The 19,095-nt window shown below is 40.1% G+C and overlaps 1 protein-coding gene across 2 annotated transcripts in view; it reads left to right on the forward strand.

The window, feature by feature from the left end:
* JAZF1 (JAZF zinc finger 1) overlaps window positions 1–19,095 on the forward strand; it is a 199,660-nt gene that overhangs the window by 176,313 nt on the left and 4,252 nt on the right. For both annotated transcript variants that reach the window (XM_049798738.1, XM_049798739.1), the window contains exon 4: window positions 13,732–13,901. In XM_049798738.1, coding sequence (XP_049654695.1) covers window positions 13,732–13,901 — 170 coding nt within the window. The remainder of the gene's footprint in view (window positions 1–13,731; window positions 13,902–19,095) is intronic.

Genomic DNA, 19,095 nt, shown 5'->3' on the forward strand with positions numbered 1-19,095 from the left:
GGTTTTAACATGAGCTTTTGGCTGAGGTCGTGACTGAGCATGAATAATAAGTAAAATCTGTGGTAGTTTCTAGTTTCTGCCTTAAGGAATAAAGCTATAGTAGGTGGTTTCCAATAACAATGAAAAATAATAAGTAAAAGTGCAATTATTTCCTATAGGGGTTTTCTTAGCACAGGTGGGATTTCTTCCCAGCAACAGCTAAAAGACATTGTTTTTTCAGAGCTAGATGCCACATTCCCCTTCTAGGGAGCCAGGCTTTAACCTCATACATATTCAGCTCTTTCTTCTGGTAATCCAGAGTGAAAAATGCTCAAGTGTTCGTCACTGTGCTTGGCTAAGTGCTTCAGAAATGGATCTCTTCTTTCTAGCAGTCATCTGCTGTTAAGTGGCCGTCTGGGTTCCTTAGAGAACCAAGGGTATGTGTTATATTGGTCACTCACAGACAAAACCAAACCAAACGAAAAGAATTACATTGCCAGAACATACTGAAACTTAAGCTTGGAGGATCTGTGGAGCAAAGATGATCTCGCATTGCACACGCAGCAACAGTGCTGTTGTCATATCTAGGGCCTGACTACATGGCAAATAGTAATTACTAACTTACAGCCCCAAATCAAACAGCTTGAAATTATCATGAAGATCAAGAACATTATCTTAGTCAGACCTGCACAAATTGGTGGCTCAGTGATTTCCAAGTACACATAGATTGTATGGAAGCAGCTGTGTCTTGATCTCCTGAAGCGGCTGGAGGCCTCTTCTGCTGAGGGACCACAGACAGACTGCTGTAACTCCCGTTGCTCCTGTTTTCTTGATCAGTTTTCATGGAATTCTGATAAAGAAGTGGCAATAAGTAAAAGTAACTTCCAGTGACAGATTAGTTTCTCATATTTACCATTGGATATAAACAATAACGTCCTGTAGGAGCGTGGAGGGGACTTTAGCACCAAGGTGTTGCTGAGGGTCAGGAGTCAGGAGGGGAAGTGGAACAGGTGTGCAGAAAGGAAAAGGGAGAGAGATTTTGCCTAAGAAATCTAAACAGGACCAGTGTTTACAGACAGAACTTTTCTACTTAAGTTATTTCATTTTTATCTTTGATCTACCAAAGACTATCTTGACTTTCCTCCTTTGTACCATTTTGTTACATGCCCTTTATTGAAATCTAGCTGTGTGATTACCTGGGTACCTGCTCTGCAGTTTGGCTGGACCCTAAAAGAAGGATGAGAGTTGGCCCAGGCTTGATGGCTATTTCTCTTACAAGGGAGGCCACGGTGCCCTTTTTTTTTGTCTCCTAGGCAAAACTGGAGTCTTTAAGGACTCTGCAAACCCAGCCCCTGTTTGCTTTACGGGAGTTATCTGGTTTGTTTTACAGTGGGTTTGGGACTCCCCAAAGGCCACCTCTTTCAGTGTGGATAGACCAGGTGAGGGAGGAGTGTCGGTTAAGTGTTTGCAAGGAGCACAGGGCCCCAAGCGCGTGGCTACAGTTCTTTCAAAGTCCTGTAGCTTTGGGTTACGGATCCTGGAGTATTCCTGCAGGGCTGTGCTAGACAAGCTAACACAACCCATGAGCATCCTACTTTTTCAGGAGTTTGGGATTCCCACTGACCAAGGCTGTTACCTTGTAAAGATGGAGCAAAATGATGGGGATTTTCCTTTAACTAACCTTTTCTATGGTTTTCACAAGGACACATATCACGATAACCTCCCCTGCTTAGTCCTTTTTTTAACTCCATCCTAAGCTAACTTATAACCTAAGTACAAAAAGGCCTATACTACATTCACAAAATTAAATTCTTTTTAAGTGGTGCTTGTAACAATTGAAATTACTTTTAAAATTCAAAGACCATTTGTAAGTGTATATAGAGGAAAGTAAGACAGGTAAAAATAGCTGATGGGGGAGAAAAGGGCTGTGCTGTGAGGAGAAAATACGTGAAGGCTTTTTTTTTCTTCTCATAGCTTTCCTCTGCATTTTCTGTTGTTCTTCCTTTTCATGCTTTATTGGGTGCATTTCCCTTATAATTCTGTTAAATTTCTCATTTGCTCTTTAACTTGGCAGTAAAAATGTGTTGAGCCCAGTTTTCTATAAAAATATGTTCTGGGAAGATTGACTTGGTTGTCAGATTTCGTGCTTGCCAGTAGAACTCTGAATCTTGCCAGAGGAGAAGGCATATCAAAAATGTAACATTTCATTTTATCTCATCTCATCTCATCTCACTCACTACAGGTGGCTTTACATGTAACCTCCTATTTGTTGTACTTCATCATCCCAGCCCCTTCAGAGCATTCTTGTTTGATACAGACATAAATTGCACTGGCAATTGTAAAGCTACTGTGCTGTAGAATTACATTGTAGCTGCACATACCTGTAATTAATTGTATGGGAATTTTCACAGTACTCTCCCCAAGGAACAATTTCATTGAAAAGTAACCGAGTTGTCTAGACTATAGCAACTCATAAAATCATCACTAGTTTTGGTTTTTGAGCTACAAAGCAGCAACAGAAACATGGCTTGTAGATTTAAAGTACTTCCAAGCACAGGAACTGTTTTATAATCCCCATCGTAGTAGTCTAACCTGGCAAACTATTTTTAACAGGGTCAAGAACAAAAAACACACAATAAGGTTAAAGTAAAGATTATCTCTGTGTTAATTTGTGATATGTTTTTTTTAGTGTAGAAACGCACCCAGTGTACATGGACCTGTCTTCCTCCAAATGTCAAAAAAATACACATTTTTTAGAAAGCACATTGTGCCTGCCTTTCACAGCTTGTGGCATAACTGGTTTAATGTAGGAATAGCTTGACACTCAAAAAGGAACTTCAGTGGTTCTAGGTAACAATGACGGCATTCATGTTTGTGTGTTTATACTGCAAGGGCCAATTGGTGGAAGGATTTTTTTATTTTTTTTTTACTGTTTAGCTTTATAAGTAATCTGCTAATTACCTTGAAAATTACTAACTGGAAGCACAAATGTTTTTCAGAAAGGTGGAAACTGTAGTTGGGCACATGGAACTTTTAGGTGCTTATTTAAATTGTGTATACATATATGCACATATATATATATATAAAAAAATATTACACTGTGAGATTAAACGGGATTCGGTTGTACCATTGTAGTGCCTCAAGAACTGAAAAAATCACTTTAGCTATACTAGCACTGTATGTCTGCATACTGAAAGCAGTTACAGTTTTCAAAGAGTTTTTACAGTGCCTAGCAGAAAAAAAAGCATACTTATTTAGGCCAGCTCTTCAGTGTGCTGAAGATGGTGAAACTTAAGCAAATGTTTGAGTTTTCCTTGCACTGTAGCCAAAGCAAATCAGAAGCAGAAAAAAGCAAGGACTAACATGCCATTTCACACTCAATGTCTTCAAACACAGAGAGGTTTATTTCACAGGGGAAATGGTGTATTGTGAGTCGATGTTACCCAGTACATGATCATCAAAATGATGTAAAATTCTAGGAAAAACAGGGTTGTTTGTAGCTCTCAGGTATTACCAAGTGAGCTATAGGCTATGAAACATTTGCTGACCCCCAAAACTACATATTCTCTTGTCTTTAGCACTTGTGGCCTAGCAGGTGAAAGACACCACCCTAATTCTTGCTGAAGATGAAGGCTGGTGCTTTGTCCATGCTAGCATAGGCTCCCTCCTGTAAGGTTTTTCCATATATAGTCAGACAGCATCATTCACAGCAGTTTCTCAGCACTTTTGCCTCTGATGCCAAAGGGATACAAGAAGCCAAGGAGCAATGGAAAATAACAACTTGAAAAGTACTTTCTTTTCAACTTCAGCCCAGTGATATATCATCTGAAACAACTCACACCTGCTAACATGTTTTGTACACCTGATTGAAACAGTGATAGCCTCAAAGAAAGGTTTGTGACAGTATACTAGGCACAGTGCGGATTTTATTTTATCAGAATCTTTTTTTTAAAAAAAAGAGGGAGGGGACACGACTGCCCACTGAATGTGTCCTTATGTTTGGCCTTGTCTTTCTCAGAAACACAAAGCAGAATTAATTAAACAACAGATCTTTCCTGTAGATTTTCTGGGTAGGCAGGATGACAAAAGCCTTGATTCTGGCTCAGTAATCAATAGCCATTTTAGTCCTTACTGGTAATTCCAAGTATTGTCATTAGGGCTATCTTTCAAATTATACCGACGGAGTTTCTTAAATCTAGATGGTCAGGGCATTTAAAAGCAGGCAGAGAGAAGCGTTAAGTGTATTTTCATGCAAAATAAATCCTCCTGCCCTTCAGTGCATTGAAGTGGAGAAACTGCCATTGCCTCCCTTGTTGCTGGTCGGGGGTTTGTAACCCTCCTGGGGCTCATAAGCATGAAATTCCCTTGGCCCGAAGCTGCTGACAGAACGCTGAGCTGCCCTAGGTCTCCACAGCTCCGCCACAGCCTGGTCCTCCATGGGCAGCCTGCCACAGGATCCCTTTGCCATGATTCAGCCCGTTCACACGTAAGGGTCTAAGTCCGGTCCAGAAGCATCTTGGAAACCCCCACGTAGCTGAATCCTGCTGAAATCAGTGGTGCTCCTCGTGTAGTGAGTGCTACCTGCACAGTGATAGCAATTCCTCGGATTGAAGCCTGGTTGTAGTTGTAGTTCGGTGCGTCCTTGCTGGGTTTGTGCACTGATGAAGGCAAAGCGCACAGCCATTGGGGCGGATAGGGATTGTGTGCATTAGCAGTTTTATGGCCTGTACTGTAAGTGGCTGAATAGCTTTTGTACAGCTGTAAAGCATGTTTAACCCAATGTTATAAAATACATCTCAAATGTATTTTCATAGGTTCATAAACTGTAGTTCATTTATGTAGGTACTTTTTATTGTAATCCTTTATCTTAAACATGAAACTGTTTCCTGATACCGTTTCTGGTTTTTCCTTCTTTTTTATGAAAAAGGGGGAAAAGAAGAGAAAAGAAAAACTGCCTTTTTGTTATGTGCATCAAGAGAGTCCTTAAGTACAGTAATAGTGCCCTGAACTTGTATTTTTGTATTTCTAACCTCAGAATGCAGGCCTAGCGACTAAAAAGCCAAAATAACATTAATTATGACTGTTCTTCGCTGTGGTTTTTGGAGTATAAGTTTGGAACAGATGTTTGGGGGGAGACGAAGGGGGAGGAAGGATGGATTGTTTCTTTTTCTCAGCCCCAACTGGTTTTAATTCTTTCTTGAACATTTTGAGAATATCTTTAAACATTTGCCAGAGTTCAATTAACATCCTGTGACTAAAGGTGGAAAATGTCCTACTTTGTTTTTCTTCAAACATATACCTGCTCTTGCTGCTCATGCCAAAGCCAGAAAAAGAAAGGATTCCAGCTGGCGTAGGTTTTATTACTGTTACATTAATTTGCAGGTTAAGCCTCAAGTTGGGAGGGGTCTGCTGGATTGATTTATTTATTTACTTTTTTTATTTTCATGATTTTAAAAAAGTGCTGTGTAAAACACTGCTGTTTAATTACAGGAAGGTTATGCTCTTTTTTGGTGAGTGTTTTAACAGCTTATTCTTGTTTACATGAAATTGTAGAAATCTAGTTTTAAGATATGTTTAAAGTAGAGATTGTGTTCCTGGGTTTATCATGTTTTTCCTGTACTATGTATAAACAGAAGATTGTACATTATTGAAAGCCCTTTTTTGTGGAAAACAGGATTGGGAAAAAAAGTTTATATAAGAATGCAAAATAACTTCCCGAGACTATTGGCGCAGTGTGACCATAAAACCTCAACAGCACATTGTGCAGTGACATTATAACAATTTGCTTTAGCACCTCTGCAGCATTCTCAGAAAGTCCTGTTCTACAAAACACATGCCATGGTATCAGTTGACTGTTTTTTCCAGAATTGGTTCTTTACATGCATGTTTTTGTGATTAGTTGCTGTTTCACAAGTAATTGGAAGTGCAGAAATTTTTTTTCTTATTTAGCTTATTACGTGTACGTTTTATTTGCATACATTTATAAATTCAATAAGTTGTAATATATCTGCTTATATAGTTGTGCAAGCTCCTTTTAGTGAATTTATAATCTCTGGATTGGGATTTTCTGTCTTTTAGTTTTAAAGACTGTTCTTTGATATACCAATATCAAGATAGAGATGTATCAAGATAGAAAATGGCACACAATTGCTCCTGAGGCCAGATAAGAGTCCAGCTGCTGCACCAACCCTTGTATTGGCTCTGGGGGACTATTTTTTTTTTAACCTGTTACTAGTTCTGTTTCTCTCATAGCTCAAAATGGTGAGCAGATCTCATGTGTAAATTGTTCCCAATTTTACTGATAGTGAATAAGAATATATAAAAATAAATAAAACCCTTTATGTTTATTTTTACCTTTATCATTTTAGCTTTACCTCCAGGATTTTAGGGTGATTTCCCACGTAGGCTAGCTCAGGTGAAATCATTCTATTCCAAAATACAGTATATTCGATTCTGTGTTTTACCTATAGGATCTGAAGTGTTTGCATGCTTTCCAAAGTGGATTCAAACCTTGTAATTGAATACATTTTCAGTCACTTAAAATTCAGCATGAGTTTACACTGAGCATTTAAATGAAAACTAAACGTGATTTGAAATGTTGGAATTGACCTATCTACCATTCCATTTAAAACACTCAGGTTATGCGTGGGTTAACTGCATAACTGCTTGTGAATTTGTCCTGTTTGAGGTACCACCCTCCAAAATGGCTGTATCTTTTCAGACCCTTTCTGTGACTATGCAAGTTACAGTTGCCATTTCTGTGGTGACTGTGAGAGAGGGTAGAGGGTTTCCTATCTATCTACCTATATCCTTGCTTGCTTAAATGTTCCCTCCTTTGGAATAGCAGATCCTATTGGCTGAAAGCTACTTTTCAAATGATGCAAACAAACAAGAAAAAGGTTTTGGGTTTTTTTTTGTCTAACTTATTTTCTCTAGTGCTTTTAAGTACCTTGTGCATAACAATAATGTTAAAAACCATATTGCTTTTTGTATTTTAATCCATATTCACATCATTACATGAGGTGCATTTTTAAAATTCTCTTGGTGCTTATTCACTGAGCCTTGCTTCAGCCAGAGACAATAGATAATTAGTTCTTCTGAGTAGTAATACTTCCTAAACAGCTCGTTATTTAGCGCTTGATACTTGATCTGAGCTAGGAGAGGACTGGAAGGAAGGGTGGTCTCTCCAGAAGACATTTTTCTGGCCAAATCCTGCTCTGACTAGTGTCATGAGGAGGAGTAGGATGCTGGCAGTGGCGACAGCTGAAGTGCAAGACGAGGGACGTGCTCCTGGCGTAAGCGTGTGTGAGAGCAGCCCGGCAGCGACCGCCGCAGACCACACAGCCCGTGGGACCCGCTGCGGGGGCGCTGGCAGCAGCCAGCAGGACATGCCCTGCCCCCCCGTTCGGCACACGGCCAAGTCAATAATAAGTTGTAATTGCTATTTTGATGGCTCTTTTGTGATCGTGCAGAGGGATGGAGGTCTCTGCCAGCCTTGGCAAGTGCCCATTTGACAAACCATAACCATCTCAAGCAGCTCCCTTGAGTGACAGCAGAGCTGCCAAGCATGCAGTTGGCTTTGAGAACAAATTTGCCTCTCCTCTCCCAGGAACAAGGTTCAGAGATATTTGCTGGGATAAGAGAGAAAACTTTTAACTGCAGTGCTTGCGCGCGTTGGCTGAAGAAAGGCTCCAGCCTTCACCATGGTGGAGCTGGTGCTCGCTTTATATAGGTGCTTAATCCAAACACTGGAATTGCACTTGCAATCTAAAATATCAGTGTCTGTAGCGCTACACAGTGCTCTGTTTAAACTACCCTGGGTTTTCTTCAGTTGTATTACGTATGTGTTTACATCACCTTCGTGGACGTGAATGATAACAGTATTTTTGAAAATACAAGAAACTAATCTGAATGGACCTTTCACAAAAGCTGAAAAACACTTTCTGTCCTCTGAGTCCCCTTTTCCTCCTGCCCCCAAAACAAGCAAGCATGCAAAGGAAAACCCTAGCTTAGTCTGTTTGGATGATCCAGCGTCTGAAATTTGTTGCCTGAGTTTGCAGAGCCAATGCATTGTGCCACCCATACCAACTTGCAGCCAAGAGAGTGCTACAGCTTCTAGACTAAAGACTTGCATAGCAGCCGTGACGCATGTTCTTTAACTGTTTCGTATTTCATTGCTCCTAGCATTTATTTCCTGTGCTTTATATAAAGGAAGAATATTTCATTTTGAATGACTTGATATGTCTTTAGATCAGCAATGAGTATCAGCTGTGGGAACATTCTCCCTGCTGGTGAGCGTGGAGGAGACTCTGCAACCATGGGCACAGAGGGAAGAAGTTTGACAAATTCATAAATGTGCTTTAGTGTTAGACCAAAATTCACATAATATTAGTAAATTTTTATTTTATTTTTTTTTTTAATCAAGGAAGCTGTCAGAGTATGTGGGAATGCAACTTCTTAACATAAGAAGTGCTCTCATACAACTGTTTCTATGAAATACAAACTGCAAGTCCCGCACAGGACAAAGTGTGAAGCTGAATTTTTATGAGAGATCATTGGAATTACCATGAACTTTCAGTGACACTAGCAATGTTGGTTCCCACTGCAGTAAGCTATTTGCTCATAGTTATTCATTGTATACTTAAATGTGTGCTTTCTGGTCACAAAAATAATTGGCAAGGATGTTTTGGGTTTGTTTTTCTTCATGGGAGGAGAAAGGAAGAACTTGTAATGTTCTTGATCCAAGGTCAAGCTTGTGCTGGTTTTAATCAGCTTTGTCTTTTTTTATATTTCAAGGCACAGTATAGAAGTCTTTAGATTTTAAAAGTGACATAACTTACAAATGATGTGCACCTGCTTAGAACCAAGATTCATTGAAAGTTGAGGGGCAAAATCCTTTGTAAACCTCACGGTGGAATGAATTCACTTACGCAAAAGGCAGAATTTATCTTGGCTACAGTGATGTGAATACTGAGTAAACCCCAGAAACATAAAAGATAAGGCTCCAGATTTTCACCAGTGTAGCTGGGAAGTTGTCTATTCCAGAATGTCAAATTATTAAGTATCTGCAAAATGTTTCTGAGCTATTTAAATTACTGACTTCCATCTACTGGAAAAAGTAGTAGATGGGCATTGAAGAGGTGAGATCTTTGCTGTAGGATTAAGTGATTCTCTTGCTGATTTCAATAGCAAAACTGACTGAAAGAAGAGATAGAGCAAGTCTTTATGGTGCAACTTTGCTTTTCATCACACTACAAAGACTTCTTACCATGCAGGCAATAATCATAATCCCTTTTTGTGCATGTGTTTACTTTTGGCAAATAAACTGCTGTGATGCAGCCAGGCTTCTCGTTTGTGATGGGTTGTGTTTAAACGCAGCTTAAAAATTAAAAGAGAAATAACTTGCCAGAAGACTTTGTGATCCTGTATGTTTTCTGTCTTTTCATAACTAGTAATTTTATATAATACCTGGGTCTGATATGGCATACTATGTGAGGTGTGCCTAGTGGTGTCCACCTCAAGTCCGTGCCCACCTCAAGTCCATCTCCACCAGTGGAGTCCCCCTTCTCTTTGAGGAGCAGTAGCATTGTCGCAGCATGGAAAATGCCAGAAAAAAAATCCCAAACTAGCATTCTTTCCTTGCCTTTGTTTTGTTTTGTTTCATTTTTTAATCTGCTGGGGGCAGCACAGATGAAGTGAGCCTTTTGGCAAGGCAACTGGAGTGAGGAAGGGGGAAATGGCTTTGTGCGCCAGGGCTGAAGGAATATTGCATGTGAGGGTGGGGGCAATATTACGAAGATGTTACTGAGTCATTTGGATAATAAAGCAGTGGGTTTAGGTTAGGCTGAGGTAGAACTATGCAGGGTCTCTGAATGAAAGCCAGATGATGAAACTGGATATGTTAAAAAGCAACGAGCTAGCAAGGAGCCTTGGAAAGAGCATTGCCAGAGGAGAGCAGTGCAAGCTACAGCAAGAAGGCAGTTTTCTTGCTATTGTAAAACTAGTATTTAGTTACGGTAATGATATTGTGTATTTGTACACTGCCTTGCTGAAAGCACGTGCTTCTCTATCAGCCTTTCCCCGCCAGATATTTAGACTCTTCATCTTCGAGAAATGTGTGTTGTTGAGTTTGGGGGGATTTTTTTACTATTCAGACTTCTGAAGCATAGTTCTGGTATGTTGCCTTTGAGGACTGATGGGGGGGAATGATCAGTCTGCCTCCCAGCCATGATGAAAAACCGGTTAGGCCATAAGCGCATGTGATACAGGAATGTCTCTGCTCAGTCCCCCGGAAGGGCAGCGTGCCCCAGCAGAGCATCTCATTTTCCACATGCATGGCAATGTCCAAGTGGAGATCAGTGAGCCAGCTCTCTCCGAGCTCTCTTAAGAGTTATTGCAACTACTTGTCCAAGTCATGCAGTTGTTACGCCCTGGAACAGGCCATAGGTTAGATGCAAGGTGCTTAATTTTTCTTTTTTCCTTTTAAAAAGTAAATATTTACAATTATTATTGTGAAATACCAACCAAGTTTAAAAAAAGCAAGCAAGCAAGCTATATCTTGATCAAAGTGCACTGCTGTGCACTTCCCCTTCAGCGCACTGCCAGTACCCTGGCAAGCTGCCCGAAGGAGTCGGCGGCAGCCGGCAGCTCAGGTTGCAGTTTCTACACCTGACGTGTAGCTGAGGGCCAGGGACTCCTGCTTGGCGTGGGAACGGCTTTGCAAAGCCACCGTCCTCAGCCTTACAGTACTTAATTAAAATACCTCATCTAGGGGCTGTTTATTATGGCAGCGCCAACCTGTGTGTTGTGCTTTTTGTTCCCCCCCCCCGCAATGTGTTGCATGCAATCAGTGAGGCACCGCATGGGTTGCTGCTCTTAGACACTGACAACTGAGGAAATGAAATTCTGAGGCAGAATCAGTTAAAAGCCTGACTAAATCAGTGTTGTTTTTCTATGGCAACTGAAACAACATAATTATTTAAAGGATAAATTTTTATTGCTAATGAATTTTTTTCAAGACAGTAAGTTTTTTGCATTTTGTTTATACCAAGACCCTTTTAAATACATTTTGGGATTTTTAATTTTTTTTTTTTTTTAAACAGTACAAGCAGTTGAATTCAGTAGGATACTGTTAGATAAAAAGCAGTGATAGACTGCAGTTCCAGCTTTGTATAAAGTAATATGCCTTTCAGGTACTTGGCACCATTAGTATTACTGTTTTATGCAAGAATATGTATTTATATGGTTATTCATACTTGAAAAAGCTCATCATGTTTGTAAAATCCATAGTGACAAGTCTGGATTTAAAAACTTAGGACAACAGACCATTGCTTATACTGCAATATATTATATATATTATATTATATTATATACATTATACTGCTTATATTGCTTATACTTTAAATGACTCTTGACTACACTCGACAAAATCTTGCATTTTTGTGCAGGTAAGCTAATTAAAAGAAAACCATAACGATGGTCTGATCTCACAGATGCTTACGCACGTGGTTTGGTTTCTTCTGTCTCTCCGCTTCAATGTGTCTACCTGAAAGCATGAGCAAAAGCATGAGCAAAAGTTGTTACAGAATTGGGTCTCACTGTACAAAGTTATTAGAAAAATTAAAAGGATGCTCTGAAAATACAGGAAAACCTATGGAAATACATAATTTCAATGATTGCTGCTTCTCCCCACTGTTCTGTGTATCTTTCCCCTTATATACCATATTGCATATTAAATTTTATAGAGCACCAATTGTTGTTTTATAAAAGCGTGCTCCCTGTTACCACTAAAAGTAGTGATATCATTAGTAGATGTCTTACAGTCTCAAGTGATGTTTTCTTTGGGAGGAAATCACCCCCTCTTAAGGAGGCTTACAAGGGGGTTGACTATAATGGCAGAAATTGTTGGTATTAGTGTTTAGAATTGTGTATTTTCTCATCCTAGGAGTGCATATGTGTATTTACAATAGGGTTTTCTGTTGCGTTTGCTTAAAAAAAAACCCCACTGAGCTAAAAAGTTTGAAAGGAACAGCTTGAGGAATTTTTTCCATCAAGATACAATCAAGGGCAGGAAATCGTAGAAGCAGAGTTGTGGTTTTGCCTCTATTTTTTTATTAGTTAATTAAACTATAACAACTCTTAACTTCATTTTAGGTTAACTGTTCCTAGAGTTCAGAAATATTTTAAGAGGTCAATAATGCTTTCTTTGGCTTTCGCTCATTCGGTGTGGGATAAGGAGTCTCAGTCAGCAGGGCAGAGTTTTCCAGATGTGCTGCAGAGCGTGTGTGCGTGCGCTCATGTCGACAGTTGTTGACGGTGGGAAACCATCCATCTTTCCTCATCTGCGCACCACCCTGTATGGATGAAAACCACAGGAAAGAAACGTGGATAGCCTGACATCTGTAAGCGAACTTACAGTATCTGATTAAAGCTCAGGAGCCCCGAGTACTTGCAGCTACCAGTTAACATGCGTTTTTACTCAGTGATGGAGAGGTGCCAAGTCTAAGTGAGAGTACTGGGGGAGGGGGAATCTGAAGGGAAAAATCTGAGATGATAGGTGTGTAAGCAAAAACACCCCAAAGACCTCATTGTACATTGCATGGGTTTTCTCTGTGAAGTCAGGACGTTTCTTTTTTAAAGTGCCGTGAGGCATCTGTCTGCATTTTCTTCTCCGCGTGTAGAGCTGCTTAGAGGCGTGCACTTAAAGGGCATATGAGGGAACCAAATTGAGCCATGCAAGTGTCACATAACTGTCTTTAATAACAAGAGTTATTCCAGCACTCGGAGCCAAATTGTCTTTCAGCAGAAAGGATAAAATTTAGCAGAGCTGGGAATGGGAAAGACGAAAGGGGAGGGGAAACACAGCACCACCTCCTGCTGACACCACAGAAGTTTCCCTCAGCTTTCCCTCTCTCTCCCTCTGTGCATATATTTTCTTTTTAATCAGCTGGGGCTCTTCCCTCCCCTGCTCTTTTTTTTTTTTTAACTGTATTTTTATAGTTGGAATTCTGCTTTCCTAATTTCTCTTGTTTCACATTTAACTTCTTCAGAGGATTTCATTAATAGTTATTGCAATTAAAAATAATAAATAAACTCAGCACCAGCTGCTCAAATGGCTGTCGTAGCATATCTGGAACATAATGTGGTCTGTTCAGGGCAGCCACACAATGCAATTTATCCCCACACCTGAGGGAATGAATTTCACAACTATAATTGCTACAATATAATTCTTATTAATGTTCTGCTATAATTCCTATTAATTCCAAAGGGCTAGTAAATGCATTAGGACTTGTCAACATATTATTTTACACTGTTTATGATCTGTAGAATTACGCTTTTCAGTATTGTATTGCATAAAGAAAAGCCTTAAAAGTAGCTTTAATTGTGGGGATGGGGGACACCACATTTTCTGTTTGGGCACTGGGAAAGATGGAACGATTCTGGTGTTTGAGGAGTAATGAAATTGTATTTTAAAATCAGTCCTTCTAACTTTCTATGTCACACAGTTAACAGTTTATGAAGATATTTTAATAATGCCTGTCCTAGTTATTAGAAAAAGAACCACTGGTGTCTTTATGAAGGAATAAATAACTATAAGAAAGATAGGTTTAGAAAATTAAAAATAACTGTCTTCCAGAAAAGACAAAAGTGGGAATATTACAAGTCATTGTAACTGATGTAATAAATGCAGAATGTGTTATCTTGCTGTGCTCTTATTTATTCTTGTTTTATCTCACAACCCTGCTTTTCTAGGTAGTGAATATGATGAGGAGGAAGTAGACTATGAAGAATCAGACAGTGATGAGTCCTGGACTACAGAAAGTGCTATCAGCTCTGAAGCTATCCTTAGTTCAATGTGCATGAATGGAGGGGATGAGAAACCTTTTGCCTGTCCTGTTCCTGGATGTAAAAAAAGATATAAGGTAAGCAGTAGTGCAGACCTACCTTAATTTCCCACTGCGGGAGGGGAGGAAGCCTCTAAAATCATTTTTTACCTTTCTTGTTTAATAGAGTTTTCACATTTATTTTTGTGGTATTTTAGCAGAGTACATATTTTATTGACAGGTTTCCTCTCAAGCACAGCCAAGTTACCAGTTTTGCAAAGGATGTAGCCTTTTGCATCCCTCTCTGTCAACAGAGATTAAGTATAGTGACTCTTTTGCTTTACACATTTTAACTAGCTTTCTATTATTTAGACAAACTAACTGCAGAATGCAGGAGGTACTACCAGCAAAATAATCTCTTGGGTCCCTTCCAGAGACACTAATTCCTTCCAGAGACAGTGAATTCCTTCTGCTTAACTGCTAGAGATACTGCCTCTCCTTTTAGTGAGACTATGCCCAGGGTACTTTTCTTGGTAAAGGTGATGTGCGGAAGGTGGTGGTTAATGTTTTGCAAGTCAGAGGTCACCTCGGGAAGGCAGAGCCTTGGAGAAGTTCTGGCATCATTCTGTCCTGGGTCCAGGTCCCCATGACCTGTCTGCACAGCCGTCAGTGTGTCTGGCCCCACGTGCAGGGCTTGCATCCTTCTGCGTGACATGCTGGGAAACAATTCCCCACCACTACTCCCTTTTTAATTACCCTCGATCACGAGAAATTTTTGTCTGTTTATGGGAGTGAAACATCTTTAATTTGGACCTTGACATGGCTGGTATGGAACATGCCGTGATGTTGCGAGGACAGGAGTATTGCTTCACGTGAACTGCTGCAGAGGCAGATGAAATTGCATTGAACAGCTTGCACTTCAGTATGGTATTCTATAGTCATTGACATTTGGGAACAGAAATAGCATGTTGGCACAGTTCCTCTAAATCATTTCCTAAAGTCTTTGCATGAAGTACTGGAAAATTCAACGACTGACCTATACCCTAGAAAAAGCAGTGGTGGTTGCATTGGTTTTAAACTAGTTTTATTTTATGTCTTCTCCTTTAAATAACTGAAAAGTAGGGACTTAGAACAGAAATATGAAAGAAAAATATAGGAAGACCAATAACATTTGAGATAAAACAGTTGTGACAAGAATGAATAAACTGTGCCTGAAGCCACGTAGTGGATGAAAACGTGTTTCAGTGATGCTGCAGCTGTTCTGGACTGCAGCAGCTCCCATGGCAGCAAATCACAAGACTCAGATTCATATACAGATAATTAATACTGACAATGCTTACTTAAAACATGAGCAAGAAAGCAGTGTGCTCATTCCTTAGTGACATACAAGTCTTTTTTTTGCAGAGATTAGCCTTAATTATGTAATGGTTATTCTCTTCAGTTGAGGAAAAACTGAACACCATCTCCAGAGGCAGGGCACAGGGAAAGATGTTTTCAGACTATTTGCAAGTATTACGTTGCAGGCATACCCACGTTATTCAAGATTAATACTTTTCTTGCGTGTGGTAGAAGCTGTGCTAGATGAAGGGTATAGTATAAAAGCTAAATCCCTAGCTCAGGAAGCAAACAAGCCATGGTGATTGTTAGAAGTCACTATGCCCACAGGGCATCTATGCATTGCAGAAAACATTCGCTTAATGGCAAAGGCTAGAAGGAGAACCCTGTAATTTGCTATATCCTGTCTGTTCTCTGTTTGACTGCCAGCCCTCTGTCTTTTTATTGCCCAAATAAGCAAGCTGTTTCTGCCTGCTTCTGCTATCTCACTACCTTCATCTCAAATGCATGAGGACTGTCTAAGGGGTATCTTGTACACCATTAACATTGGAACAGTCAGACAGGGAACAAATTAATGACCCTTAGAGAGGCTGACAGACAGAGAGCAGCAGCAAATAAAAAGTACCGTGTTTTCCTAAGAGACTCACCTCTGTTTAGTCCTGATAGAAAAACACATGTCCTTAAACTCTGCCTCACCTCATTTCTCTTTTCTGTGGGGTCTGTTTCCTCCCTTTTTTCTTTTCAGCCTAATTTTTTTTCTCTTTACATTTTTATCTTTTGTTTCCTTCCTTTTAGCTTTGTGTCAGCTGTGTTTCTTGTTTCCTCTTCATCTTCCTTCTGCTTCACCCCCTCCTCTGATGAATTATTTGTGGAGTCTGGGTAGGGAGTCCTGTGATCAAAGCACTGGGATTTTCTGGTGGGTACTGGATAATCACAGGCAGGGCTGTAAAACAATTATAGAGCTCCAAACAGGAACACGGACATGCACATACAGTAATTGCCAGACTCACTTTACGGCTGAGAAAGGATGCATTCCTTTAGGGAGCGAGGAGGAAAGGAGGATATACACAGTTTTCTTTTGTCTGGCCTTAGGTGACGTACATTTGAGAAGCAGAAACATTATTTTTAGATATGTTATTTGTATTACAGTACTGCTTAAAGGACCCAGTAGGGATGGGGCTGCTTTTTCCAAACAATGTACCAGGATAAAAGATGGCCTCTGCACTGAAAAGTCATTAGGGAAAGGTAAATAAGACAAGAATGAGTACAACAAATACTCCCAAGGAATGGGCTGGGGTGGACAACGGAAACTAGTGAGAACGTGTTTATACACAAGCCCAGATGAGTATCAGAAAACCCTACTGGCCTCCTGCCCAGCTGCTATCTCTTGGCAGTCTCCCATAAGCAGTACAGAAGTGAGTCATAAACATTTAGAAATAAAATTGCTTGTTTAAAATATTTATAGGTACTAAGCCCCCTATATAGTATGGCACAGATTTTAATGAGAAGCTGAAGGTTCTGGGGGGAAAGGGGGGAAGTGCTTTTTTAATTATTTGTAAATTTGTTTGTGGGATAGTTGGAAACAGCTAAATTAATCTGGAGCCTACTGACTTCTAGATGCTTAAAACAGAAGCCTCTGAACTAATTTCTCAAGCTTGCTTGCTTCTTCTCTAATTATGGTTACTGACCTAGAGAACAAATATAAGTATTTTATAGTTTTCCATTTATGGAGATTTTTTTTTTTTTTGCTCATATGATTTGTATTTGATTTTTGAAAAGATAATCTGTGTGATTTAAAGGAACCCAAAGATCTTAGTCTTGTTTCTTTGGAGTTCACCCTCACCAAATTTTGGCTTTACATACACATTTAGATGACCTGTCCAGAAGTCTGTGGTTATTGAGTTGTTAATGTGCTTTGCAAAATGCCACCTGTAGGAGCTAACGTGTGGATTTATGAAGCTGGCAATTTTGGTATTTTATTCAATACCACCTATGTGTGTCAGTTATTTGATCTTTAGCTCTGGAGAAAGACATCCAGAAGGCGTATATGCTGTACATAAACTTACTTGGGCAACTTCCAAAGGGCAAATGAAGTTTGATAGATAATAGATACAAAAAACCCCCCACGGATAATGCATATGTACTATTATAGAGAAAACATGGGAGAATTTGTCATAATTTTTCTAGTTTGTGCAAATACAATAACACAAGAATAATATATTACCGTACATATAAAATGTAGCTTATATGCATAACTGCTTTTGGCCTTGGGCAAGAGGAGAAGTGGTACCTTCCAAGAATGCCGAGACATTGGGTTTGTCTTTCTGGCAGGTAATGGGACAAAGGTCCTAGGCTTGTTGTGTGGGCAAACCCCCCAGGAAGGCTGATGTAAGAGCAGTGACACTCAGCAGAGCTTAGGGAGGGAGAATATGAAAGTGAGAGAGGGAAAGAAGGGAATTTAAAAAGAAAGGAGCAAGCCAGAGCTTGCAAGTCGAGCAAAGAGGAACTGGACCCACAAAGAAAACTTTGGGGGGAACAGCCAAGAGATATAAAAACATGTATGATGTCCAAGTCCTGAAACAAGAAATCCTCCCAAACCATCCTTGATGTCTGTGTTCCTACATGAAGTGAGTGGCAAGCTCTCACACCTTCTGCAGCGTAGTGGCCTCATGAGTACTGCCGTGCACGGGGCCCTGCGCAGCAAGTGCCCTTGTGTCCATGCAAACCAGGTAGCGCCAGTCTAAACTTCCGTATCTCCTTCTGATTTGGTCCCAGGTTAATAATTGTTTCCTCCTGTTTTAGTTTTGAGAGTGCCCTTCTATACTGCCATCTTCTTCCTCAATCATTTGTGAGAGTAAATAATGAGCAATCTAAGTAACTGGAGCAATAAAAATGACGTACGAGTTTGGCAGTGGGTTTTGCCATACCTCAACAAACTCAACCCAGACGTACAACAAAGTGTTTACATTACAGCAGTGGAAAAAGTGCTGAAGAGTGGACTGTAACAACAGTTTTCTTTTAGGAGTACAGGTCAAATTTCATGTCATACTAGCTCCTCATACTCTGCGTGGTTTTACTCTTTTTCAAACCTTCCATGGCCCAATTCATTCCACATAGGCTTCTGGTTTAGCATTTCCTTAATTTTTTCTGCCTGAAAGTACTTTTCCCTCTTCATCAAAGCATGTGGTGTACTCTATACCAGAGGCTGAGTGGATCATTAAAAAATCTGGATCAGGAGAGTACCATTGGCATGGAATAGGGGGTATATTTGTGATTGCAGATTTATGGCATCTGGAGCATTTGATACTCATTTACAAGTATGTTAAAGTGATTTCTTACAAAAATTAAAAGTCTAAACAGGTTTCTGTAGTTTCCAAACTATATATAGGGTTTGGGGATAACTTTGTTTTTAAAATTTCACCACAGTAGCAAAAGGTTAGCAGATCACCCCCAGATTTTCTCTTCTTTGGAGGTGCAGTTTCTTAATGGTACTTAGATGTTGACAGAGGCCTTATGACAATCCTCATGCCATCCAGTGACATCCCCGTCCCCCTCACCTCAACAGTCCTGCAGGTGCTGAAGGTTGTAACTATGTGCAAAACCATCCAAAACCTGCCTCAGGATCTCAGATAACTTGCAGGGAATTCACTCGACTGCTCTTGAGGACGAGTTGTAGGTTTGATGTGCTCTCGACTGCGTCAGTGGTACGGCCTTCTACCTCCTCAGAATGCTCTTCACCCGGAGGTAACCTGCACTTACAGCTCATATCCTTCTGTCTGGTTTGTATTGAAGACTTAAAGATTCTCGTCTCCCACATCTCAGATGACAGCTGTGCAGTCGTCATCCAGTATTTTTAAGGATGTGAAGGACAATTTGGGGGCTGGATTTGCAGCTCCAAGTGAGGATTCAGTGCCTGGATGCTCTAGAGAAGCATGAATTTCTGGGCAGAGCAGTTGCT

Source organism: Accipiter gentilis, chromosome 4 (assembly GCF_929443795.1).
Source record: "Accipiter gentilis chromosome 4, bAccGen1.1, whole genome shotgun sequence".
NCBI classification, from domain to species: domain Eukaryota; kingdom Metazoa; phylum Chordata; class Aves; order Accipitriformes; family Accipitridae; genus Astur; species Astur gentilis.